Source organism: Schistocerca gregaria, chromosome 8, assembly GCF_023897955.1.
Source record: "Schistocerca gregaria isolate iqSchGreg1 chromosome 8, iqSchGreg1.2, whole genome shotgun sequence".
In the NCBI taxonomy this organism is placed as follows: domain Eukaryota; kingdom Metazoa; phylum Arthropoda; class Insecta; order Orthoptera; family Acrididae; genus Schistocerca; species Schistocerca gregaria.
This window is the reverse complement of record NC_064927.1, coordinates 113,847,945-113,875,227: the sequence shown is the minus strand read 5'-3', so window position 1 is coordinate 113,875,227 and position 27,283 is coordinate 113,847,945. Positions and strand designations below refer to the sequence as shown.

General features: G+C 39.8%; 1 protein-coding gene across 2 annotated transcripts in view; it reads right to left on the bottom strand.

The window, feature by feature from the left end:
- Window positions 1–27,283, bottom strand: part of LOC126284038 (cholesterol transporter ABCA5-like) — a 333,206-nt gene that overhangs the window by 128,817 nt on the left and 177,106 nt on the right. For both annotated transcript variants that reach the window (XM_049982602.1, XM_049982603.1), the window contains exons 19-20: window positions 15,830–16,013; window positions 9,211–9,474 (exon numbers count right to left, since the gene is read on the bottom strand). In XM_049982602.1, coding sequence (XP_049838559.1) covers window positions 9,211–9,474; window positions 15,830–16,013 — 448 coding nt within the window. The remainder of the gene's footprint in view (window positions 1–9,210; window positions 9,475–15,829; window positions 16,014–27,283) is intronic.

Below are 27,283 nucleotides of genomic sequence, written 5' to 3'. Positions count from 1 at the left end.
TGTGTGGGTATGTTCCAGTAATATTGTATCCATAATTTGTATTATTTAGCATGTTGGATAGTGGGTTCAGAGCAAGGCAGAACCAGAAAGGACTTAATGAGTCTCCTTGGTATATTCCACGCATAATCTGTATTCGCTGTGATGTGATATTATTTGAATTTGTTTGGATATTAAGTGTGGTTTTCCCATTTTCCATTACTATGTTTAGGAACTGTATCAATTTAGGCTCTACTTTGTATATTTCCAATATTTGTAGTAACCATGAGTGGGGTACACTATCAGAAGCTTTTCGGTAATCAATGTATGCATAGTTCTTTAGTTTTAGCTTGATATGTCATATCTGCATCTATTATCAGTTGCTCTTTACATCCTCGTGCTCCTTTGCAACAGCCTTTTTGTTCTTCATTTCTAATTTTGTTCTGTGTTGTATGTGTCATTAATTTCTGTGTAATGACTGAAGTTAATATTTTGTATATTGTTGGTAGGCATGTTATGGGGCGGTATTTAGCTGGGTTTGCTGTGTCTGCTTGATCTTTAGGTTTCATATAAGTTATTCCATGTGTAAGTGTATCAGGGAATGTGTATGGGTCTGCAATGTAACTGTTAAATAATTTAGTTAGATGTGAATGTGTTGAGGTGAACTACTTTAGCCAGAAATTTGCTATTTTATCTTTTCCAGGGGCTTTCCAATTGTGAGTAGAATTAATTGCTTTGGTGACTTCATGTTGCAAAATTATCACTTCAGGCATTTGTGGTATCATCTTGTATGTGTCTGTTTCTGCTTCTATCCACCGTGCATGCCTGTTATGTTGTACCGGGTTTGACCATATGTTGCTCCAGAAGTGTTCCATGTCTTATGTTTGGTGGATTGTCTATTTTAATGTGTGTGTTATCTCCTGTCTGGTAAAATTTCTTTTGGTTTGTGTTGAATGTTTGGTTTTGTTTCCTTCTATTTTCACTTTTTTTTTTTGTATCTTCTAAGTCGTTTGGCCAATGCTTGTAATTTCTGCTAATTGCTCTATCGCTTCTTGTTGTGAGATTTTACCTAACCTTTTTCTTTTTCTTTGACATTTGATGTCTTGTAAATTGTGTTAGCTGTCCAATGTCTTTTCTCAGTTTTTCTATTCTGATCTGTAGCCTGTGTTGCCATGCTGGTTTTGTGGGTTTCTTCTGTGTGTTGGTTGGTTCTGATCTCTGCCTAGTGTGTATATTTAGTGTAGTGAGTGCTCCTATATAAACCAGTAGTTGTAACTCTTCCATAGTTGTGTTTTCATTTATTTTGTTGTGTATGATTGTGTTGATAGTTTTTATTGTTGTTTTGGCTTGTGGGTTATTTGGCGGTCTATGCAAGAATGGTCTAATGTCTGTATTTGTGTCTTTGTATTCTATATATGTCAGCTGAAATTTTTCTTCTATATCTAAAATGTGTGTCACTTCGTTTTCTATTTGTACTTGTTCTGGTGGCAGTCTTAAGATTTCGTTTTCCTCTGATTGTTTAATTGATGTGTGTTGTTCTTTGTTTGTTTGCTCTGGGATGTTTGAGTCCATTACTTTATTTTCTTCTTCTTCTGATTGCACATTATTTTGTTCCAGTATTTGTTGTTTGATGTTTTCTAATTCTGACTGGGGTATCCTGTTATTTTTGATTATTACACGGATCTGATCAGCTAGTCGTTGTTCTGTTAATTTGTTATTATTATTATTATTATTATTATTATTATTATTATTATTTAACGCCTATGAACAAGTAACTTGACAATGGTGAAGCTGGTTGAATGTTCAATTACTACTGTTGTGATCATCTGCAGGAAGAGGTAAAAGGACAGCGAAACTACCACTAGGCACTAGTGGTTGGATGTCTATGACTGTTCATAGAATGTGGGGTTCAGAGGTTTGTCCCCTCTCTAGTATGATAGATGGTGATCTGTGGCACCTATACTGAAAGAGCACCACAATGGTGCACGCACAAGTGTTTCAGATCACACTGTTCATCATATGTTGCTGAACATGGAGCTTCGCAGCATACCACCCCTACGTGTTCACATCAGTTATGATTGCAGTGGGCATGGGACCATTGGAATTCGGCTGTCGATCAATGGAAACATGTCGGTTCTTCAGATGAATCACATTTTTGCTACACTAGGTTGATGGTCACCTCCATAAATGCCTTCATTGAGGTGAAAATCAACTTGAAACGTGCAGCATGCCACTGACACGGGGTGGTGGAAACAGTATTATGCAACGAGATAAGACATGCTAACAACTGCAAACCACTTGCATTCCTTTATGCTGATGTCTTACCCTTATGGCAATGCCCTCTTTAACAGTATTATTGTTCGTGTCTCAGAGCCAGAACCATACTACAGTGGTTTGAGGAACATTAAAAAGAACTCCCATTGATGTCTTGGTGACGAAATATGCATGACATAAATCCTATGGAACCCACCTTGGTCTCTATCGGGCGCCATTGCAGCGTACGCAAACCAGCAGTCCATTATTTAAGCAGATTACATGATCTAAGTATAAGCATCTACTTCCACATACGTCCACAAACCTACCAACAATTTGTCAGATCCCTGAGACACAGAATCAATGATTTATTTGGTTCCAAAGATGAACAAATGAGCTATTAAGCAGGTGGTCATAATGGGTTTGGTCATCAGTGTAGATGTAGATGTAACATGCAGAAATACACTTTTCAGCTCGTGTCAGAAATATGGGGTTCTTGAATCATTATAAGAAGCCTTTATGAAGTAAAAATGCTTTAGTGTGAACACTGCAGAACACATGCCATCTCTAAAATAAATTTACGAGTTCCATCTTAAACAACTACCAATGGAAAAGACATAAATGAAGATATGACTGCTAAGACTGATTAAGGAGTGTCCCAACATTGTTTTTTTCAGTTGTTCAAAAGAATTCCATTACATTTTCTTGTAATTAAGTGTGAATTCAAACTCTGTACTAAGTTTTGATAATTGTAAGGTTCCTTTTTATTGAGCCCTTTAATCATTTGTCACTTTATATATATATATATATATATATATATATATATATATATATATATTAAAAACAAAGATTCCAAGACTTACCAAGCGGGAAAGTGCCGGCAGACAGGCACATGAACAAAACACACACACACACACACACACACACACACACGCACGCACGCACGCACACACACACACACACACACACACACACACACAGAATTACTAGCTTTCGCAACCGATGGTTGCTTCTTCAGGAAGTGCCTAGTGGTAGTTTCGCTGTCCTTTTACCTCTTCCTGTAGATGATCACAACAGTAGTAAGTAAACATTCAACCAGCTTCACCATTGTCAAGTTACTTGTTCCTTCCTGAAGAAGCAACCATCGGTTGCGAAAGCTAGTAATTCTGTGTGTGTGTTTGTGTGTTTTGTTCATGTGCCTGTCTGCCGGCGCTTTCCCGCTTGGTAAGTCTTGGAATCTTTGTTTTTAATATATTTTTCCCATGTGGAAGTTTCTTTCTATTTTATATATATAGATGCCAAATGAGTCAATTTGTGATATTATGAAAATAACTGCATCTCCAAAACATTATGAAATGATAGAATTGCTTGTAATGTGATTCTAGTGTATTTATCTTATATCATATACCAATACTCCTGACAGCAATCTTTGCTTAATAACTGCTATTCAGTGCAAATAGTAATGGTGTAATTTTATATTCAAAATATGTTTTACATCATAAGCCAAAGAGTTTAGTAAGTATGTTGATCTATACAATGGGAACATAAAAAGTTTTTTTCTGTAACTGCAAACTGTGTGGGCACTGCATCATAGTTTGCACATCAAATTTGTGCTTGATTTGGCCACTACACTACAGTCATACTCTATTCCTCCCAGCCTTCAGTCAGTTCGTGACGGAACATAGACAGCATTGCAGCAGTCCAGAAGATGTCTCAGCACTGTATATGTAATAGAAATTTGAAATAACAGTCTGCATAAGAATAGTGACAGCCTCATGCTCCACTGCCTCCATGCCCATATTGTTTCATTCAGTACAAACTGACTGCATGTCCCAGGTGCTGGGCTATCTGTAATAGATGCTGTAAGAAAAGACACATTGCTTCTGTATGTAAGTCCTTTCCAAATCTGAGAGAGGATGAAACAAACATGGATGTGAACAGTGTGTCAGCAGTGACAGTGTTTCAAAACAAACATTCCTCCCATTCTGGGAGAGTTTTATGCACCTGTGACTTACAAGCTTGTGCTTCAACATTTCTACTTGTGGACAATGCTTACACTGAAAATCTGTTTACTTTGGACACTTTTAAATTGTTTGGATTCTCCATCAATGATTTGCTTTCTAATCCAGTTCCATATAAACAGTTAGATGTTCTGTACTGAATTTTTCCCTCTATTTTCTACTGTGCAACAGACTTTCCAGCTCATTATGTTGAAACAGTCTGCACACCACCTTTTTTTTTTCTGGACCTGCACAGTACCAGTAACTTTATGGGATCAAGTAAAAGCAGACTTAGATCATCTTGAATGTCCTGATGTTATCTGATGTGGCAATAGTCAAAAAACCTACCAGTAAATTACACCTCTGCAGTGATTTTAAAAGAATCTATTAACGTGCAGTCAATCATTGATATCTATCCATTGCCGTGCCCTGATCGCAAATCTATCAGGGGGCCATTATTTTTCAAAGATTGGCTTGCCAGAGGCATATTTGCAGCTGCCACTTGATGAGGAATCTAAACAACTTCTAATTGTCAATATCCCATTTGGATTTTATCAACATCAGCATCTACCTTTTGGTGTGGCAAGTGCACCAGCTAATTTTCAACACTTTTTAAAGCAACTTCTTGCATCAGTTCCAGGCTGCATAAACCATATATATGACTTAGTAGTAACCGGTGCCTCTACAGAAGAACATTTGCAGAACCATTATTCTTTATTTTCTGTTTTACAGTCTGCAGGGTTAAAGCGCAAATTGGACAAGACACATTTTCCTAACCATCCATTATTTATTTTGGTTTTGAAGTGTTGCATGTTAGCATTAAACCACTGCACCAACATATTGATGCTATTACCATATTTCCACATTCCATGTCTGACAAGGACTTAAGACATTTTTACGAAAAATTACTTACTACCAAAATTCTTACTGGGCACTGCCACTGTGAAACAACCATTCCATGCATTATTATGAAAAGATGTTCCTTTCCACTGGTCCATAGTCTTTAATCACGCAGTCAAGTTGTCGAAATCTAAGCTGCAGTCTGCCCCTTGTTTGGTCACTTTCCAGCCAGGCCAGCACCTTGTGTTAGCAATGGACATGTCTCAGTTTGGCCTTGGGCCATCCCTGGTCATAAGCATGCGGATGGTTCTCAATGCCCTATTGCATATGTCCCTAAATCCCAAAATTCAGTGCACTGGCACTATTCACAGGTAGAGAAAGATGCACTGGTGATCGTGTATGCTCTAAAAAAATTTCCATGTTTTTCTGTATGTGTCTATGTTTCACCTGCACAGATCACAAACTATTGCTGAACAAAGCTGCACATCAGTTACAGCAGTGGGCTATTTTCCTGTCACAAGACAATTACTGTATTCACTCGAATCTAAGCCGCACTCAAATCTAAGCCGCACTCAAATCTAAGCCGCACTCGAATCTAAGCCGCACTCAAATCTAAGCCGCACTCAAATCTAAGCCGCACTCAAATCTAAGCCGCACCTGAAAAATGAGACTCGAAATCAAGGAAAAAAAAATTTACCGAATCTAAGCGGCACCTGAAATTTGAGACTCGAAATTCAGGGGGAGAGAAAAGTTTTAGGCCGCACCTCCAAATTGAAACAAAGGTGGTCCATTATAATATGAGAGACAATTTAGGTCGAATGAATGACGATACAGCTACAGTTGTCGTAAGCTTAGCAGTTAAGCTTTACCAGGTAACCATTGCTATGCGTCAGGTGCTCTGTCCGTATTTATACAGGTATCCTTCCTTTTTCATGTGCTTTGTCTGATTTGAATTGATTGCTGATTTTCTTTGATCTGATAAGTGCCACTCTCTTTTTCATAGGTGTTTACGTCACTCTAAGCTGAAAATGCATTACTGTAATGTGTCATGCATTGTTTGTCGCATTCTGATAATGAGTGTTTACGCTCGCAGCATGACTTGCTTTTGTGCGCACTGCCACTGCTTAAAAAAAAAAATTGTTCTGAACGATAGTTTAGCGAAAATTTTTCTCCATTTGAAAATCTTTGCAGACGCCTCTTCAGTACATTACATTCTGCTTTGAAATTAGTCATCTTAGATTTAAAAATCTAGTTAATTACTGTGCTTTATTTCTGACTGTATCACTATTAGGCATAAGAATAATACAAATATAAACATGACATGATATGTATATTCTTCCGTGTTTGCTGCTGTCTCACTCTAGTTTCATTGTTTATTAGGCAGACAGGATTTATATGAGATAGCATCAAACACGAAAATGTTTATATTCATATTATTCTTATGGTGAAGAGAATACTGCATGTGATTCACAATTCATAAAAGTTCCTATTAGCAGCTATCTCTTATCACAGGTAGGAAAAAATTCAGTTGACCATATTGACAAACATCCCAAACAGTCTTGCCAGTCGGATTTTTGTAGTACAGCGAAATGCTGCTACATTCGAAGATGAAAAATACAGAATTTGTATTTACTTCGTTGGATAATGTATGAACATGCAGTGGTCAAAACTCGGGGCGGAGAAAAAAAGCTCGTCTTCCACTTCTTTTATTTTTTTAAAATTTATTTACTGATGCAGAGGTTTTGGCGCCAGTATTTATCTTTGTGCCTGCAAAGCATGTCTGCATAGTGCTACATATATTCTATTGCAGAAGTTAGTTGTGGCGGCACCTACCAACATTTTTCAGAACTTCTGCTTACTTTGCACTCTATTCTAAGCTGCAGGCAGTTTTTTGGATTGCAAAAACTGGAAAAAGAAGTATGACTTAGATTCGAGTAAATATGGTATGGGATACATTTTTGATCTCTGGAACAAATGCTGACACCTTATGTTTGCTGACTGGTCTGGTTCCAGAGTTTGATAAAGTGGAAGTTCAAAATGTTAATGGTATTACTATTACTAGCACTAAAATTGCAGCTGCAGTAGCCACAGATCCCATTTTAAGTAAAGTTATTTCTTTTGTGGACACCTCCAGACCAGTCTTCTGATCCTTTGAGAAATAATTTTGCATTACAGAAATCATCTTTATGTTTGTGATGGAGTGCTGCTGTTAGCTACAGAAGATGCCTCTCCTCAGGTGTAGTCCTGTCTGCGCTTCAGTGTGAGGTAATGCATCTATTACATGTGGAACACTGGGCTGTATCACGCACAAAAGCATTAGCGTGCAGATATGTTTTTAGCCTGCCACAATGTGCCACCTATTAGGCAGCTCCCCATGCTTCTTTGTCACCGTGGGCCGATCCATGGCAGCCTTGGGAATGGATTCACGTAGATTTTGTTGGACCTCTTATTAATTTCTAATGGCTTGTTTTAAAGGATGTTCAGTCAAAGTTTTCGTATGTCGTGTGTTGCCTGTCTACATCTGAGGCGGTGACAATTTCCACATTGTCAAAAATTTTTGCAATGGAAGGTCTTCTGGATGTGTTAGTTATCAATGACGGTCCTCAATTCGTATTTCAGGAATTCGAAGATTTTTGTAAAAAAAACTGGTGTTCGGCCATGTCACGGTTATTCCTTTCCACCCTCATCTGAATAGGAAAGAAGAATGACTAGTACAAACATTTAAGACTCAGATGGAAAAAATTCATTTTGGATATTCACTGGAAGTAGCTCTTGATTGGTTTTTTAGTTCTTTTAAGTTCATCCCTGTTGGCAATAAAAAGTCCAGCAGAATTGTTGCATGCTCGTCAGTCCTGAATTTTTTTGCATCTGCTTTGGCCAACATCAGGCCATCTACCAGCACTGGCACTGCAACACTTCCAGCCTGGCACAGCTGTTTGGGCTCTCGGGTTTGGCCACCAGCTGAAATGCGTGCTGGCAGTAATTGAGATTACCTGTGGCTGACGTCTCTGCATTGTCCACACAGCAGACGGGAGGGCGCCGTGACATGTCAAGCAGTTATGACCTCGCATATGTGGCAGCACATCAGGTGGACCTCTTCTGGCCCCCACATCCTCTGTCTGCCCAGCTGCCTTCTGTATTGTGGCCAGTGTCCTCACCTTCCCCACTGTCATTGTTTACGTTTTCACAGCTGTCTCTTCTGCTGTGGGTGGCCCCTTCCTCTGTAGGGGGCCACGGTGGTCCCCCAGCTCACATGCTGTCACAGACAACACCTCTGCCACTACTGCATTCATCACAGCTGTGGTCTCCTGATCTTCTGCCTTTACCTTCAATGTCCTGGGTTTCGACTCGGATATGGAGATGGACAGTGCACCAGCATCACTTGTTCTACCATACGGCCTCTCACAAATGGGAGCACGTGCCGCACCACTTCCGACTGTATGCACTGCTAGCAGTGCGTTGCATGAATTAACGTCCCACATCGACCACAAAAGAAATGGATGTGAACACAGAGCTCAATTCTTTGCAAGGAAAGAGGAGTGCTGCAACTACCAGTTTTGCGTGTGCGTGACTTCATAGTTCACACATGAAGTTTGTGCTTGATTCAGCCACTAGAGGCCAACTGACCTGCAGGTACAACAGCAGTAGCAAGTGCAGCCTGCTGGCTGCGCCTCAGTTGGAACTAATGAATAGCTAGGCCATAAGCCAATGCTCCCACCAGCCACTTGCATATTGCTAATTTTGTTGTCCTTGTCTTCCACATGTGTGTACCTTTCAAGCAATACATTGTTCTTGGATTAGAACACTTTTACCCATGTGTCCTTTGAGTCTTTCACGGTGGCATGAGTGGATAAAATCTTCTCAGTTTTCAAACAACATCAATTCCAATAAAATTCTCGAGCTTTCAATGACTAGCTCTGCCATTCTCGTCAGGAGTAAAACTACTGTCAGTTGTTTTACTCTTGATGACAATGCTAGTCTTTCAATCAGAACAATTTTTTATCTAGTAATAATGGAACACGCAATAACATTAGGGGTACACATTAATTTTACACTTTCTGTATACAATAAATGTAATATTGGGCAGATGAAATGAAACTCATATTTAAGAAATTAATTTAACATGGAAATTTCACATTACCTCCACCGAGATCGAGTAACTTCATCTTAGCTTCAATGGTCTGAATGCTGTTGAGATACAATCCCAGTGCTGCAAATCCTAAGGGAAGAATTATCATGAAATATAACTTCTGTATGTCCCTCACCATACGGAGGATTCTAAGCTTCAGTAGGGCAATGAGGATTTGCAGTGTGTTTGGTTTTGTTTCAATAGGTTCAAATCCAAGGCCAGGGATTAAGTGAGTTTCTTGATTGATATTTCCATCCATCTGGGTCTCTGTACACACTGGAACAGAAATACAATTTAAACATGAAATTTACACCACACAATGCTAAAGTATGAAGCAAGATAAATCTGAGAGATTTAAGAACACATTATATAATGCCACAGTTAAAAAACTGTTTCATTATTTGCATTAGACTTTCTTTACAAAGAGTCTCATCTACATACTAAGAAGAGCTGCCTTATTTAGAGAGATAGATAGTGGAAGAACTTCCTGGCCTCAGTTTTTTTTTTTTTTAAAAAAAAATCAAACGATAGTCTTATTTAGTTGGTATGGTTGCATTCCTTGTCTACTTCTCGCATTCACTGGCACCACTCGGTGTCTTAAGTGTTGCCTGTCCACAAGTGGAGGCAGCAGCACTTATCGATATGTAGTTCTGCTGCCCTCTCTTTGGGGCGACCTAGGGCTTCTTCCGTGAGGTGGAGTGGAGAGTTTGTTTGGGGACAAGGAGCAGCGAGGTCCACACAGAGCAATAACATGTCGACACTGCTGGCGGCGTGTATGGACAGCCGGATCGAAGGGCAGTGGTCGCGAGGGTGCACAACCTCGTCGAAGCTGTATCCGGCATGTGAGTGCATTGCAATTTGTGTAGAGAAACCTCCACCATTATTAAATCTCACGATTCTACAGGGACTTGGGTTTGTGTTTCTGATCGTGGTGTCGCCGAGGTGAAAAGCAGTGAGTGGAGTACCTGGGGAAGGCTGATCTGATTAGCCTTCCTGAGGTTCTAATTGCTATTTACTATTTTCAGCTTCTTACATGGTTAAGTTCAACCAGTAGTATTTTTATGTCTTGTGGCTGCTAACACCTCAGTTACCTGCCCTGGGCATTAGTGTATGTAATGCCAGTGTACATTTCCTCAGCTTGCCGACACTATCTGGTGAGGTGTGTAAGTTTGACAGCTTCTTGATCGTAGGCTGGGTGGCCTTCTTCTATCTCAGTGGTAGTCATTCCTTCTGGTTTGGGCGCTCTAAGCACAGTATTCTGCGTGCGGAACCCAGACCGCCGGTCCCGGCTTTGGTGTGATTTTACATCTTGCATTTGTTTTGTTGAATGTCAGGTAGCCTTACCAAGATTATCATTAGTCACTCATTAGACTGCCACTAGTCCGAGTTACCATCTTGTGATCTGAGTGCAACTCTTGGCTGCCTTTCTCTTTGCTCACGAAAGTGTTTTTGGTGTGATCTACTCAGAGGTTGACTCCTGGAGCACCGTCTGTCACTGGCCCTTGTGTTTTTTTGTATTATTAAGTTTACCATCATTTGTCTGATTTGTTGTTTGTCTTTTTTAAATTAACTTTTGCTATGCCATTTACCGTTTGACAATATACTTGTTAAAACTTTTACAATTGCCATATTGGCTTTAAAGGCTTTCAGCCATGATTGTGATTACTCACATTAAAATTCTGATTGCGACCACATTGGTTTGTTTTCCAAAATTATTTTCTGTCTGTATTTTATGTATGTCTGCTAAATTTTTTTTAATAATTGCCGTTTCGGGTGTTAAAGGCCTTCAGCTGTGATTGTGGATACTTGCTTTAAAATTCTGATTGTGACCACATTGGGTTGTTCTAAAAAATTACTGGCTGTCTGTATTCTATGTATTTGTTAGCTTTTAAATAATTTCTATTTTTTGCATTAAAGGCCTTCAGCTGTGATTGTGTTACATGCCTTAAAAGTCTGATTGTGGCCTCATTAGCTTGTTTTCAAAATTATTTAGTAAAATAAATGAGTGAATTCGCTAAGCAAACTAATAGTAATTGATTGGGCTCTGTCCACAATCGTAACCCAATCCTGCCTTCCTTAATTATCAGGTTTCCACTTGTATGATGTGTAGCCATGTATGGAAGTGAAACATGCCCAATAAATAACTTAGACAAGAAGAGAAGAGAAGTTTTCAAAATGTGGTGTTACAGAAGATTGCTGAAGATTAGATGAGTAGATCACATAACTAATGAGGAGGTACTGAACAGAATTGGGGAGAAGAGCAATTTGTGGCACAACTTGACTAGAAGGAGGGATCAGTTGGTAGGATATGTTCTGAGGCATCAAGGAATCACCAGTTTAGTATTGGAGGGCAGCATGGAGGGTAAAAATCATATAAGGAGACCAAGGGATGAATACACTAAACAGATTCAAAAGGATGTACGTTGCAGTAGGTACTGGGAGATGAAGCAGCTTGCACAGGATAGAGTAGCATGGAGGGCTGCATAAAACCAGTCTCTGGACTGAAGACAACAACAACAACATCATATTACATTTTTATAACACAATATTTGCAACTGAAACTGAAACAATGTTTTTCACCAGCACTGGGAGTCATGTGAAATATCTGTTAAGCGGTTTCCCTTTGATCTGACAACCTATGAGAGAGTGAAGGAAATTAAATCTAAAATTAAAACGATGCTTATCTCTAAACAATATACTGAACCAGTCAGTTCAGTACTTTACTATGCTATGAATGAATGGGTAATAATAACAATGGCAAATGTAACAAAAGCAATAACAATAAGGTATTTCAGGTCAAGGGATATTTTAGAAAATTTGTGGCTTAGTGCTTAGTCTTTTCAAATATCTTTCAGTTAAATAAAATAGCTTTGACTTTAGACCTTTCTGTCACACAAAACACCCACTATGAAAAGGATATCTTATAATACCATTGCCATATAGCAACACTTGAATGTAGAAATAAATTTGATAAAAACAAGAATGTCTAGTGTGGAAAATTACCTGAACTTTTTGTAAAAATGAAGCAACTGTTAATAAAAAGAAATCTCTATTGGATTTCACACTGAGTAATTGTCCAAAGTAGCACAGTATTAAAAATACAAGACTCTTATTTGGGAGCACAAAACATGTCTCATCACCCAGATTTAGGTTTTTCGTGGTTTCCCTAAAGTGCTCAAGGCAAATACCAGGATGATTCACTTTTGAAGGACATGGCCAATTTCCTTCCCACACCCTGTCCAATCCAAGTTTGTGTTCCACTTCATGTGACCTCGTAGTCGATACAGTCTCAAATCCTGATCGTCATTCTTTTGCACTTGATTCAAATGTAATCAGTTCTGTTTATTTCTGCCATTTTTGTGTTAGCAATTTCAAATCATCATATATATTTGATGAATAATGAAAATGAGTACTGTCCACCCACATAAGTGCCACAATATGTGCACCTACAACAAGAGGAAACGTGGTAATTACTCTTTTACTTGAGAAACACAAGTAATTTTAGACATGCCACAAAAAGAAAAATAGAGGCAGTCTTAAATCAAATATTTCTTGGCAGGAAGAGGAAATAATGTTATTCTATCAAATCTGCATCGTTCAGGAGGGAGTAGAATCTTATATGCCATATGGAAAAATAATAAGATCATTTATGTTTTTGACCCGTATTAATGACCTGGCAACACAATGAGCAGAACCCTTCATTTGTAAACTGAGTTTGATGTTCTCCTCTTGTAAATCATTTGTGCTTGAATTTAGCAAGTATGAAACTGTTTTCAAACTTAAGATGACAAGACTAATGGTCAACTTCATTTGACGAACTTCATCGATGAATTCATTCCACATTCTTAATAGACAGTAATATTGGCTTGACACTCATTCACTATACTACAGTCAACATGCATGCCCCCCAAGTTTGTTCCATCAAATTATAGTACTGTTGACAGTAGAGGGAATCTACAGGATGCTCTTGCTGGCCCATAACAAAAGTGTGATTCATACCATTGTGAATCAACCATTGTGTATGTCATGACATTTCTATCCAAAATGACATATTTCTTTCTGATAAATTTTTATTACACACTGAGTCATTTAAATGCCGAGCACAGTGCGATTTACTCCTTCCAGCATAGTGGCAGGCAGCACTGTCTGGGAACATATGTTAAGAGAATAAAGTACTGTCTGCAACATATGCAGTAGCCTCAGTCTCCTAACAACATAAATAATAAATCCATAATAAATACAGTTTAGTAATAATAACTGGCAATCATACTGTGAAACAGATCACCATGAGAATCTACAGTTCAAAGTTACAATTATATCAGTCATAGGACAGTGGTGTGGTTGTCTCAAGGCATATCTGATGTACGATGTAATGTGCCCAATTGGGGCCTCCACAAGTAGCAAAAGTATTTACTGAATTGTTCAGCTTTCTACAGACGGGTCTGAAATATGCTTACCAGTACTGCCAGGCTAAGAATACTGCATGTCATTTTGGTGACTTAATTATGCCCATTCTCTGTATCTTGCAATTGTTTGCCACTACTCAACTGCCTTTAGCACTAGACACAAGGTGTTTTTTCAAAAATGTGTTCTGTGCTAAGTATGATAAATACCCACTTATTCAAACAAAGACAATTTCATACACAGTCTGAATGTCACAAAAGGATATTGAATCATGACACGTGCTCCACATTAGGTGACAAGAAACAGTGCAACAATGCAGCTGTTCAGCAGAAAGTGTCAAGAGTTATGTGAAATAGTATAGACAGCCTCATTGTTGCATATGTTAGTAATTGGAGAGTAAGTAAATACACTTAAGAGTAAAAGAAACTGGTACACCTGCCTAAAATCATGTAGAGCCCCCATGAGCACGCAGAGATGCTGTAACACAACATGGCATGGACTCTACTAATGTCTGAAGTAGTGTTGGAGGGAATTAATAACATGAATCCTGCAGGGCTGTCCATAAATCTGTAAGACCATGAGGGGGTATAGATCTCTTCCAAACAGCATGTTGTGAGGCATCCCAGGTATGCTCAATAATGTTCACGTCTGGAGAGTTTGGTGGCCAGCAGAAATGAGTAATCTCAGGAGAGTGTTCCTGGAGCCACTGTAGCAATTCTGAACATGTGGGATGTTGTGTTGTCCTGCTGGAATTGCTCAAGTATGTTGGTATGCAAAATGGACGTGAATGGATGCACGTGATCAGACAGAAAGCTTACATACATGTCACATGCCAGAGTCATATCTAGACATATCATTGGTCCCATAACACTCCAACTGCACATGTCCCACACCATTACAGAGCCTCTGCCACAATGAACAGTCCCCTGCTGACATGCAGGGTCCATGGATTAATGGGGTTGTCTCCATACCCATACATGTCCATCCACTCAATACAATTTGAAATGAGACTCGTTCAACCAGGCAACATGGGTCCACCCATCAACAGTCCATTGCCAGTGTTGACGCGTTAAGGTGAGGCATAAAGTTTTGTGTTGTGCAGTCATCAAGGATACACAAATGGGCCTTCAGCTCCAAAAGTGCATATCGATAATGTTTCATTGAATGGTTCACATGCTGACACTTGTTAACAGCCCAGAATTGAAATCTGTAGCATTTGCACAAGTGTTGCACTTGTGTCATGTTGAATGATTCCCTTCAGTCGTCATTGGCCCCATTCTTGCAGTGTATTTTTCCAGACACAGCGATGTCGAAGATTTGATGTTTAATCAGATTCTTGCTATTCACACTACACTTATGAAATAGTCAAACAGGAAAATCCCCACTTCATCACCATCTCAGAGATGCTGTGTCCCATCGCTCAAGCGCTGACAGTAACACAACATTCAAACTCACTTAAATCGTGATAATCTGCCATTGTAACAGCAGTAACCAATCAACAACTGCACCTGACACTTGCTGTCTTATATGTGTTGCCAACTGCAGTGCCATATTCTGCCTGTTTACATATCTCTGTATTTGAATATAGATGCTTGTACCAGTTTCTTTGGCACTTTAGCGTAAGTTCCATCGATGGTCAGTTATTACAGATCGATATAAGTGCCCTATAGTAATACTAGATAATGATGTTTTAGATTATCCATATAATAAATAGGATCAGAATAGTGCCAGTAATGTTACAACAGATATCTTTAGTTATCTGATGGGACTAGAATCACTGGACACCAGTCATTGGTGCAAGGACAGTTAGGTATTTCCCAGTGAAGTTCTACAATGGGACTATTTCAAGGATAATGAGATAAGAATAGTCTACAAAGGATTTCCATTTATCTAGATGAAAACCACTACATTCTAAATGTTGACATATGCAAGCTAACACCAAGATAACTAAAGTACAAGTATGGAAATTATGAACAAGTTATTTACCAGTTAATTGACAAACAGCGATGAATAGATATATTGTAAAGATCAGATTTCATTCACAGGATGATAATGGGAAATCCTTGGTAAAATACATGGTGTCCCAAGAGGAGTGGTCAACATTCAGGAATATGTCAGGAATGATCATTCATTCAAAGCAAAGAAGCCTGGTAAAAACAGACACTCTAATCTGCAGCAGTAAGAAATCTACCCACCTCTTGACAAATTGGAAATGTTATGTACTTACTTTTTCCAGGGAAGTCCGTGATGCCTGTTGTAAGGATACCACCCTCATTTTGCAAACTCTGATAGGAGGTGCTTTTTGATTGCAGTGACAAAGACCTGCTTAATGCACGATTCCTAACCATTTTCTTAGATAGATTGTCCATTGTGCAATCTGTTTCTTCATCTCTTTCCAAATGCAAAAAAACCTGAAAGCAGTACATTGGCACCAATTATGAGATGAAAAACACTTAAAATGCATACTTGAGTGATACAATTAAAAAGCTAACTGAGAATAGTAAAGAAACACAATATTTATAAAATGTCTGCCATTTCCTAACTTTCACATACATGTTATGAAAGTTTGGCAGTTTCCATACATGCAAAACAATGGTACAAGTGAGTCTTGTTAAGTACCAGAAATAATGCTAATATAACAAGAAACATATGAGCACCAGTGGGTATATATCTTTTCAGTTTGATACGAATAATTTCAATAGATACACATTCATAAAAATTAGTAATTCCATACTTAAGTGTATATAACCTCAACATCTGAATTAATGCTGAAATGTTTCAACTGAATTCATGAAAATCTACAATATTAACTGTTTTGAAGTTGTATCAGCAATTATTGTCAACAGTGTTATAAACTCTTTGACATCTATTTGAGATTGCTCTTCTTTTTCATCAAGAGAGATGTACAGTGTCTTGGCAGGAATGTGTGGGGGAACTGACACTCTTAGCAGGAGAGTTGTTGCAAAGGAACTTGATATTTTTTTATAACCCCACTGAAGACAGAAGTATTGTGTGTTATTAGAACTGAGTGTGGAAATATTAAAGAAAAGATCTATTTTAAATTCCAGAAAGTGCATTTACTTGAATAACCATTAGAAGTTACCTACATACAAGTCCTCTGACCATTTAATATTTCTTGGAACAAGGACAATAACTTGGGACCAGCTACATACTCCAGGGAAGGTATAGAGACTAATAACTAACCAGATAATTAGTGATTTCGAACTATAGATGTGCTGTGCGACTCAATACATATTAACTACAAAATAATGGTCAACATCTTGTTTGAAGACAGGTCATTGTACAGGCAAGTTGCACCACTGACATCACTAAGGAAATCAAGTAACTGGTACAATATTATTGTCAATGATGTGGCACCACTACTCAGATGGCTCTTACTATCACGAGCACCTTCTCATGAAACCACATGCTATATGGTTGACTCCATTTTGTCCTAGAACTCTAATATGGCCTGGGCCTGGACTGGAGTTTGTTTCAGAATATGAGGTACATTGTCTTAGTTGATAAACCAAAATTAGTCCCCACTAACTAGCGTGTACATTGCTTTTTAAAAAACTCAGCATACTGAAAAATACAAGAAATAGTCTACATAGGATTATAACTTAGTTCAGAAATTAAAGAGCAATGATTTCAGAAAAAAACCTTCTCAGTTTTCAAGCTGTCTCAGTTCGAATAAAATTCATGAGCTTTTGATGGCTGTCCCCACCGTCGTCGACAGGAGCAAAACTACTGTCCACTGAGTGTGATATGGTTTCCTGCTCATATAAGCAAGATTGTAGCCTCCTGAAATTTTCCCGGCGTATTTGTTCTTCTAATAATTTCCGGGTATGCAGCCGGATCCCGTTGACATTCTGCCACGATATTTCGGCCCAGAGACGTCCGGCCATCATCAGATGTCTTTACCAAAGTGCCTTTAATGGAATCGTTACATCTTATTGGTAACTTATTCAGTGCAGAAATGACGGCCTTGTTTGAACATATACTCTCCTCAACGTACTTTCTATTCAATGACGAATTCTTTGAACAAACAGACGGCGTCGCCATGGGGAGCCCTTTGTCCCCTGTGGTAACTAATCTCTTTATGGAGGACTTTGAGGAGAAAGCAATTGAGTCTGCTGTCTTAAAGCCTACGGTCTTCTGGCGGTACGTAGATGATACTTTTGTTGTATGGCCTCATGGCAGACAGGAACTGGAGAAATTCCTTCATCATTTAAATTCTTTACATGAGAACATCAAATTCACGATGGAGATTGAAAAAGATGGCACTTTACCATTTCTAGACGTGCTAGTATGCCGTAAAAATGATGGGTCATTAGGACATTCTGTGTACAGGAAACTGACTCACACAGATCTGTATCTCTAGGCGTCAAGCTGCCACCACCCAGCACAAACAGCCGGTGTTCTCAGTACCTTAATACATCGAGCGCATGTAATATCGGACGATGAAAACCTCCACGCAGAATTAGAACACTTGGAGAAGGTTTTTAAAGAGAATGGCTACACTTCACGCCAAATAAGAAAGGCCATGCGCAACTGTCATAACAAGAAGCAGCGCACTGAGGACGCTGATGACGACTTTAAATCAACTGCGTTTCTTCCATAAGCCGGGAATGTGTCGTCGAAAATAGGCCGATTACTGAAGAAGAATAAAATCAAGGTTATCTTCCGTCCACCAGCAAAGAACCGGGCCCTGGTTGGATCCGTTAAAGACGATTTACAACTGAAGAAAGCAGGCGTCTACAAAATTCCCTGTGAATGTGGCTCTGCATATATTGGCCAGACGACAAGAACTGTCCATGAACGATGTACAGAACATGAAAGATACACCCGTTTGTGGCAACCGTCAAAATCGGCAGTAGCAGAGCACTGTATTTCATTGGGACATTCAATGGAATACAATGGAACAAAAATTTTAGCTCCGGTTTCCGGATTTTGGGATTCCGTAATCAAGGAATCAGTGGAAATACGTCTTGCCGATAATCTTATAAATCGTGACAACGGCTTTCAACTGGATAAAACTTGGAATCCTGTTATTAAAATTATACATTCACAGCGGAATAGACAGCGTCATTCGATACTCAATGACTAGATGATCTTTTACTTTCACCACCGAGGGCAGCACGTACAACTCGGCTATGCCGCGCATGTCAACACGTGTGCGAGAATCGGTATAAATACCGCGACTGCACCTGGGCTCTTCAGTAGTTGTGTACTCACCTGATGATGGCCGGACGTCTCTGGGCCGAAATATCGTGGCAGAATGTCGACGGGATCCGGCTGCATACCCGGAAATTATTAGAAGATTGTAGCCTTTGACATCAATCAGAGAGGGTCAAAATGACACCTCCAAGGAAGATGAGTAGCGCTGCTGAAAGCAGCTATGGCTCGCTCCAGAACCAAGTGACATCAAACGACACGAGAGGCCGGTGCCATGTTTGAAACTGCCACTCTCACCTCCCTACAAGAGTCAAGCATCTGCCTTTGCTTCCTTTCCATATCCAAAACGTGGCCCCAAGCCTTACTAATTGTGTATCCCTTGTCTCTGTTAATTCACACTGTATTTTGCATCCCTTTTCCAGGAAATGCTCAGCTATGGCCAACTTGTCAAGCTCCTTTTGTTCAATATGTCACTTGTGCTTAGTACAATATTCTGCAATTGTGCAGATTGTTAGAACTATGTAGAAGCTACTGCATTTGCAGGCAGGCCAGAACACTGATCTGAGTCCATGTCTCTACAACACAGTCCTAATTTGCAGCTCATTGCTCCACAGTGTGGCAGGAAAACAGCCAGCTTGCCCTCTTCTGTCAATTCACAATGCATTCTTCTTTGGTGCCACCTGGAAGTGTTTGCAATGTATCTTTCTATAACCATTCTCTCTGAACACATGTATCAAATGCAGCAATTCAAACTGTAAGTGGTCTTTGTCAGAAATAATCATTGCTCTGCATACTATTGTGTTCTGGACTTCTTATGTACAGGGTGGTGAAAATGAGCATTCAAGTATCAATCAGCTGAACACTGTATGACCAAGCTGGCCTCCTGCCATCCAATCATCTAAAATATCCAAGAACAGTAGCTTGCAATCCTTCTCCATCACAATGGTCAATTTAATGTTATGATGGACACCAATTCATGTGATCAATGAACTGCTGCAGTGCACTTTCACTGTGAAGCAACATCAGAAAGGTGTTGTCGATACAAGATGGATACAATGCCACAGCCTGCTCCTCAAAGTGCTCCATAAAGATATTTGTAAGTGCTGGAGATAGTGCTGACCCCATTGTTGTGCCATCCATTATTTCATAATACTCATCATGATTCAAGTAGTACTGTACATTGTCATTAGAACATGACAGAACAACTTGTCAGTTGCAGGTGAAAATTGTCGGGCAAAAGGATCCAGCATGTCTTGTACTAGCACCCTCATAAAAAGTGACAATGTCCAGACTAACCATTCCACAGTTGTGACCTATTTTCATTTTCTTGAGCCTTTCAACTAATTTCTGCGAGTTTACAACATGCTGTTCACAAATTCACAATTTTTTGCGCCAGTAATCCTTCAAGGTCTTTACCCATTCTGTAGGTGGGAAAACTGACTGCACTAACAATGGGTCTAAGAGGGACATTTTATTTATGTATCCTTGACAATCATAAAGCCTGGGAGGTCTGGCAGCATGAGGTATTAATTTCTTCACCTTTTCATCTGGCTAACCAGAGTTTTTTAAAAACTACCCTCTCTTTCTGGCAATGCCCTGTGTCAGATAAGGACTAAATTACTGTATGTGTCATCTTCTAATACATGTAGGACCTGCAGCTGGTAGTCTGAAGACGATGGTTCTCATCACCATGTACACACGAAAGCAGTCCTTAACATGTTAGTACACAGAACAAAAGTTATTTCTGATGAAGGCCATCTACAGTTTAAATTGCAGCACTTGAGATGTGTTCAGAGAGAATGGTTATAGCAAGAGAGACGTTACAAATGGTTTCAGGTGCCAACAAAGAAGAATGCCTTGTGAATCAACAGAAGAGGACAAACTGGTTGCTTTCCTGCCATACTGTGTGGCAACAAGCAACAAGTTAGAATATGTGCTGCAGAGACATGGACTAAGACCAGTGTTCTGGCCCACCCACAAGATACAAGATATGTTAAAGACAACACAGCTCTTCATGTACCCGGTGTGTATGATATCTCCTATGAATACAACAGCATCTATAAACACTAATATTCAGAAAAAAGCAGAACACCTTGAATGCCTAGAGGAAGAACGTCCATATTCTCAGGACATGTACATTAGTGTGTTCTGCAGAAATGATTAGGATTTCATTCACCTTGTTTCAGCATGTGCCGTATTGCCTAGTAGGGACAGGGTCCGCAATGGGCCCGGATAACCTGTTCCATGCATGATGGCATTGATGTGTATAAGGTGTGAATGGCATCCTGTGATGGAGGCATCCACACTGCATTCACACACAGTGTTTCACCATGTTCCACATATGTTTGATTGGCAATCTGGCGGGCCAGTGCAAAAGTCCGATATCCTGTGACACCAAGTATGTATGTGTTTGTGCCGCAACATGTGATCATGCGTTGTTTTGCTGAAAGATGGCGTCTGGGTTGTGTAGAAAGGATATCGATAAGGGACACAGGATGTCATTCACATACATCACAGTGCCCTGAACATGCACCAACTGTGATTTTTGGCTGTACCCAATAGCATTCCACACCATAATGTCTTGAGTTGGTGCTGTATGTCTTAAGTGAACGCAGTCATTGTGATGCTGCTGCCCCTGTCTGCTTCGAATCAAAATGCTACAATATCCAAAAACACTATCTGATGTCATTCCTGTCCTTAGTGACATCAATCCACACAACAATGCTGTCAGCATGTTTCTGCACATTCATCAAAGGTAGGTGGAGAAGTGGATGAGATGCATGTAACCCAAGCAGTAACAGACAGACAGCAATGGGCTGTATGATGTGTTACACTGTTACTCCAGAGCCAAGGAGGACCCAGATCTGTCCTGCAATGCCATTCAGAGTTGGTGTTGATCTTTCTGGGGGGTGGTCTGGATGGTGCAGCCTGACCCATAGTGTCATGTTCTATGGCTATCTGTGAACCATTCTGCACACACCTGTTGTGTTTCCAAAACACTTCACCCCACACGAGCAGCAGTTTCCTGGATGGGTGCATCACAAACACCCATGCCAATAATGTGCTCTCTTTCAAACTCACTGATTTGATGGTATGGTTCATGTGGATGTCTGGAAGGCATCCTACATATCTACTCAAGTCACAATGATCCATTACCTTCCGTTTATAGCGAAAATGAGAGCCACAGGCACATTTTGCTGGTAGGTGATGTTATGCAATGATAGCAATGTTGACCTTAAACCTGTGGGCCAACATGGTTCAAATGCTAATCATTTCTGCAGAAGTTACATGTCCTATAAATATGAATGTCCAATCTCTAGTTGTTCAAGGTGTTCTGGTTTCTTTTCTGAACATGAATGTCGGTTAGGCAATTTGCACAATTGCTGAGCATTGTATCAAGCACAAATGACGTATTAAAGAAAGGAAGCTTTACATGTTGGGCATAGCTGAGCATTGCCTGGAAAATGAAAACAAAACAAAGTTTGAACACATGACAGTCTTCATCTACATCTACATGACTACTCTGCAATTCACATTTAAGTGCTTGGCAGAGGGTTCATCGAACCACAATCATACTATCTCTCTACTATTCCACTCCCGAACAGCGAGCGGGAAAAACGAACACCTAAACCTTTCTGTTCGAGCTCTGATTTCTCTTATTTTATTTTGATGATCATTCCTACCTATGTAGGTTGGGCTCAACAAAATATTTTCGCATTCGGAAGAGAAAGTTGGTGACTGAAATTTCGTAAAAAGCTCTCGCCGCGACGAAAAACGTCTATGCTGTAATGACTTCCATCCCAACTCGTGTATCATATCTGCCACACTCTCTCCTCTATAACGCGATAATACAAAACGAGCTGCCCTTCTTTGCACCCTCTCGATGTCCTCCGTCAATCCCACCTGGTAAGGATCCCACACTGCGCAGCAATATTCTAACAGAGGACGAACGAGTGTAGTGTAAGCTGTCTCTTTAGTGGACTTGTTGCATCTTCTAAGTGTCCTGCCAATGAAACGCAACCTTTGGCTCGCCTTCCCGACAATATTATCTATGTGGTCCTTCCAACTGAAGTTGTTCGTAATTTTAACACCCAGGTACTTAGTTGAATTGACAGCCTTGAGAATTGTACTATTTATCGAGTAATCGAATTCCAACGGAGTTCTTTTGGAACTCATGTGGATCATCTCACACTTTTCGTTATTTAGCGTCAACTGCCACCTGACACAGCATACAGCAATCTTTTCTAAATCGCTTTGCAGCTGATACTGGTCTTCGGATGACCTTACTAGACGGTAAATTACAGCATCATCTGCGAACAACCTAAGAGAACTGCTCAGATTGTCACCCAGGTCATTTATATAGATCAGGAACAGTAGAGGTCCCAGGACGCTTCCCTGGGGAACACCTGATATCACTTCAGTTTTACTCGATGATTTGCCGTCTATTACTACGAACTGCGACCTTTCTGACAGGAAATCACGAATCCAGTCGCACAACTGAGATGATACCCCATAGCTCCGCAGCTTGATTAGAAGTCGCTTGTGAGGAACGGTGTCAAAAGCTTTCCGGAAATCTAGAAATACGGAATCAACTTGAGATCCCCTGTCGATAGCGGCCATTACTTCGTGCGAATAAAGAGCTAGCTGCGTTGCACAAGAGCGATGTTTTCTGAAGCCATGCTGATTACGTGTCAATAGATCGTTCTCTTCGAGGTGATTCATAATGTTTGAATACAGTATATGCTCCAAAACCCTACTGCAAACCGACGTCAATGATATAGGTCTGTAGTTAAATGGATTACTCCTACTACCCTTCTTGAACACTGGTGCGACCTGCGCAATTTTCCAATCTGTAGGTACAGATCTATCGGTGAGCGAGCGGTTGTATATGAGTGCTAAGTAGGGAGCTATAGTATCAGCGTAATCTGAAAGGAACCTAATCGGTATACAATCTGGACCTGAAGACTTGCCCGTATCAAGCGATTTGAGTTGCTTCGCCACCCCTAAGGTATCTACTTCTAAGAAACTCATGCTAGCAGATGTTCGTGTTTCAAATTCTGGAATATTCCATTCGTCTTCCCTGGTGAAGGAATTTCGGAAAACTGCGTTCAATAACTCCGCTTTAGCGGCACAGTCGTCGATAACAGTACCATCGGCACTGCGCAGCGTAGGTATTGACTGCGTCTTGCCGCTTGTGTACTTTACATACGACCAGAATTTCTTCGGATTTTCTACCAAATTTCGAGACAATGTTTCGTTGTGGAACCTATTAAAGGCATCTCGCATCGAAGTCTTGGTTCACATGTCAACATATTTGGATTCAGTTATACAGAAGGTGGCCGAGATTAGAACGAATAGCAACAATTTTAAAAGAGACTAGATGTACAGGCTTAGTAGGGCATGGAGATGAGCTTTGGATATCAAAAACAAGCAAAGGCAGATGCTTGACAGTTGTAGGGAGACAGGAGCAGCAGTTTCAAACATGGGGCTGGCCCCTCGTGCCACCTGATCCTGCGGCAGGCTGGAGCTGCTTTGAGTTTCCCCAACTCACCTTATGTGCAGGCATCATTTTGGCCCTCTCTGAGCCTTGGTAGTCGACAGTTTTGCTCCCGACAACGAAGGCAGAGATAACCATCAAAATCTTGAGAATTTTATTAACATTGATATGGCATGAAAATCAAGATGATGATATTCAGGCATGCCAAAATGAAAGACTCTGAGGACAATAGTGATACATTTAAAAATACAAAAAAAAAAAAAAAAATACAAAAAAAAAAAAATGTAAATTTCATAGGTAAGAAAGACTTTGGGCATGTTTGAAAATAATAGTAATAACTATTTTTATAAGTATACAATATACCAATCTAACCATTAAACCAGAATGTTTAATTTTGAATCATAAGTACCAAGGAGGAATAGAGAAAAAAGGAAGGAAAGTTAATATTTAACATTCCACTGACGATTACATCATTAAAAAGAAGCACAAGCTTCATACTGAGGAAGAATAGCGAAGGCCACGTGTATCCTTCTCAAAGGAACCATACCATTATTTGCCTTAATCAAACCAGGAAAACAGAAAACCAAAATAGTGGTCGGTGGCTGGAAAGGGTTTTGAACTATCATTGTCCTTAATCCAAGCCCAAAGTCTTACTATTGTTGCAGCTTCCTTGTTAGGAATAGAGAAAGCAATGAGTGACATAAGGCCCAACTGTAAATGAAAAATCCCTCAAAGTGGTCAATGAAGTAATGGACAGGGGCAAAAGAGTATTATCTCAAATGTTATATTTGAACATCCTGAATATGATGTAATTTCCAATGCGTCATGTGAAAACACAACATTTAACAATGAATATAACTTCAGTTAATATAGTGAATTTAACTACCACTTGTAGTGATTTTTAAATTTTTATCACAGAGCAAATCACAAAATAGTGGAGATATGGTCAGAAACAGGGAAGGTCATGAATATGTATTAAATGAAGTACATGCAATAACTCATTGAAAGAAAATTACTTCTAGAGCTGGCAAAAGCAGCCAAGAGGTATCATGCTCATTTTATAAGGTGTTACTCATTCTGTCATATTGCCTCCACAGAGCATGAAAAAAACTGAATTTATAATAAGAAGAATGTATGAGAACCAGAATGTTAGTGACAGAACAGAAATTTATACAAACCACTGATACTTATAACTGAAAATTGTCAAGTTTTCACAACAACTGAATGAACCATATTGTGGTGATAGCTGTTACGGTTCAAGTAAGCAGCATAAGAGACAAAAGATGAATCACTGGTTTAGCAAAGAGTAATTTATTAATTTACTGTTGATGGAGAATTTTGTTTATTATCCTTTATATTTACATAAAGTTACATATTAAGTGTCATTTCCACAGTTTATACGAGAATTATTTCTACTCATCAAATCACAGTAGTGATAACTATGAGATTCCTTCAAGAGAAGATTCAGAACTGACATTTTTATCTTTCCGCAATAATGACAGACCTGACATTGCTATCACCTGGGAATAGAAAGCGTTCTATGACAATGTTGCTACATGTTAATAAGGGAACTGTAGCCTTAGGCTGCAGAAGGTTTTAATTACAAGCAGCAAGGCAATAGATCCCCATCACAAATGCTGCAAGCTTTGTGTGTCCTAGCTGGTCCTGATCTGCTGCCTGAACAGTCTCTACACATGATGTGGCTTTGCACAAATTTACCAGTTGTGGCAACAAATCGAGATCTGTCATTGCAGGTGTTGGCAGATAAGCTTGTCACAGTAGCAAACATCCTGTTTGAAGTGACAGCAGCCACTAAAATTTAGAGTACAACTGACAACGGTCACAGGATCAATTCTGAAGCACCAAGTGCCACGACTAGTACCGAAACGCGTACATCAAGCACAGGTATGCCAATGCAGGAGCACAGAGTGGAACATTTAGAAGATCATATTACATGGCTGAGCTTGAAGCTATCAGCACAGAAGCAGACATTCTGATACTGCTACAAGTGTACTTGAGATTAGCAGATAGAAAGATGATCGGCATAGGTTTGATATGACTACTGATCAATGGCACTCATGTCACAGGCATTTTGGAGATGCAGTTCGCCAGGGCAACAGACCCTGCTGTTACCCAAACCACAGACAGATGTTAGAGGACACCAACGTTCATCACTAACAATATAGGCATCTGCAATTAAAGGATGAAAGGCAGAACACCAACGCAACATAACTGGCATTGCACCAGCCACAGAGGTTATTCGTGAACGATCACGTGTCTGGTAAAAAAAAAATGGTTCAAATGGCTGTGAGCACTATGGGACTTAACATCTGTGGTCATCAGTCCCCTAGAACGTAGAACTACTTAAACCTAACTGACCTAAGGACATCACACAACACTGTCTGGTAAAAACTTCCTTGTAGATTCCAGATCTGTAATTAGTGTTTCCCCCCAGATGGGCTAAGTGATGCACCTGTTATACCAACACAGCGTATACTCACAGCAGTGAACAATTTACGAACTAAAACTAATGGCAAACAGAGAATGACATGGGATTTGGGTCTTCAATAATTATGCCAATGTCACCAACCCTATACTTGATGCAACTTTTTGTCTCATTTTCGTCTGTCACTGGATTTAGTCAACTGTCATTTATTTACAGTGAGCCATGGTGTCATCAACCAGGTGTGATAATGAGGGATTGATTGTGCCTGTACAATCGTGTACGAAATACCTGGGTATTATCACATGATACTGGCCATGTTTTTAGGCTAATGAAAGCTGTTACTGCAGTAAATGACAGCACTCTTTCCAGCTGCATACTTCAAGAATTCCCGGCTGGCTGCTACCAATGGGAAGTGTCACCAGTTGACAGTGCACATGTCTGCATGTTACCCAGGGAACCCATCACAGCTCATCTTCAGTAGCTCCTTGCACCACAAACTGGGTTTGAGGAGCTATTGAAAACAGATATTGTGACTAGATAAGATAGTCCTTGGGCATCCC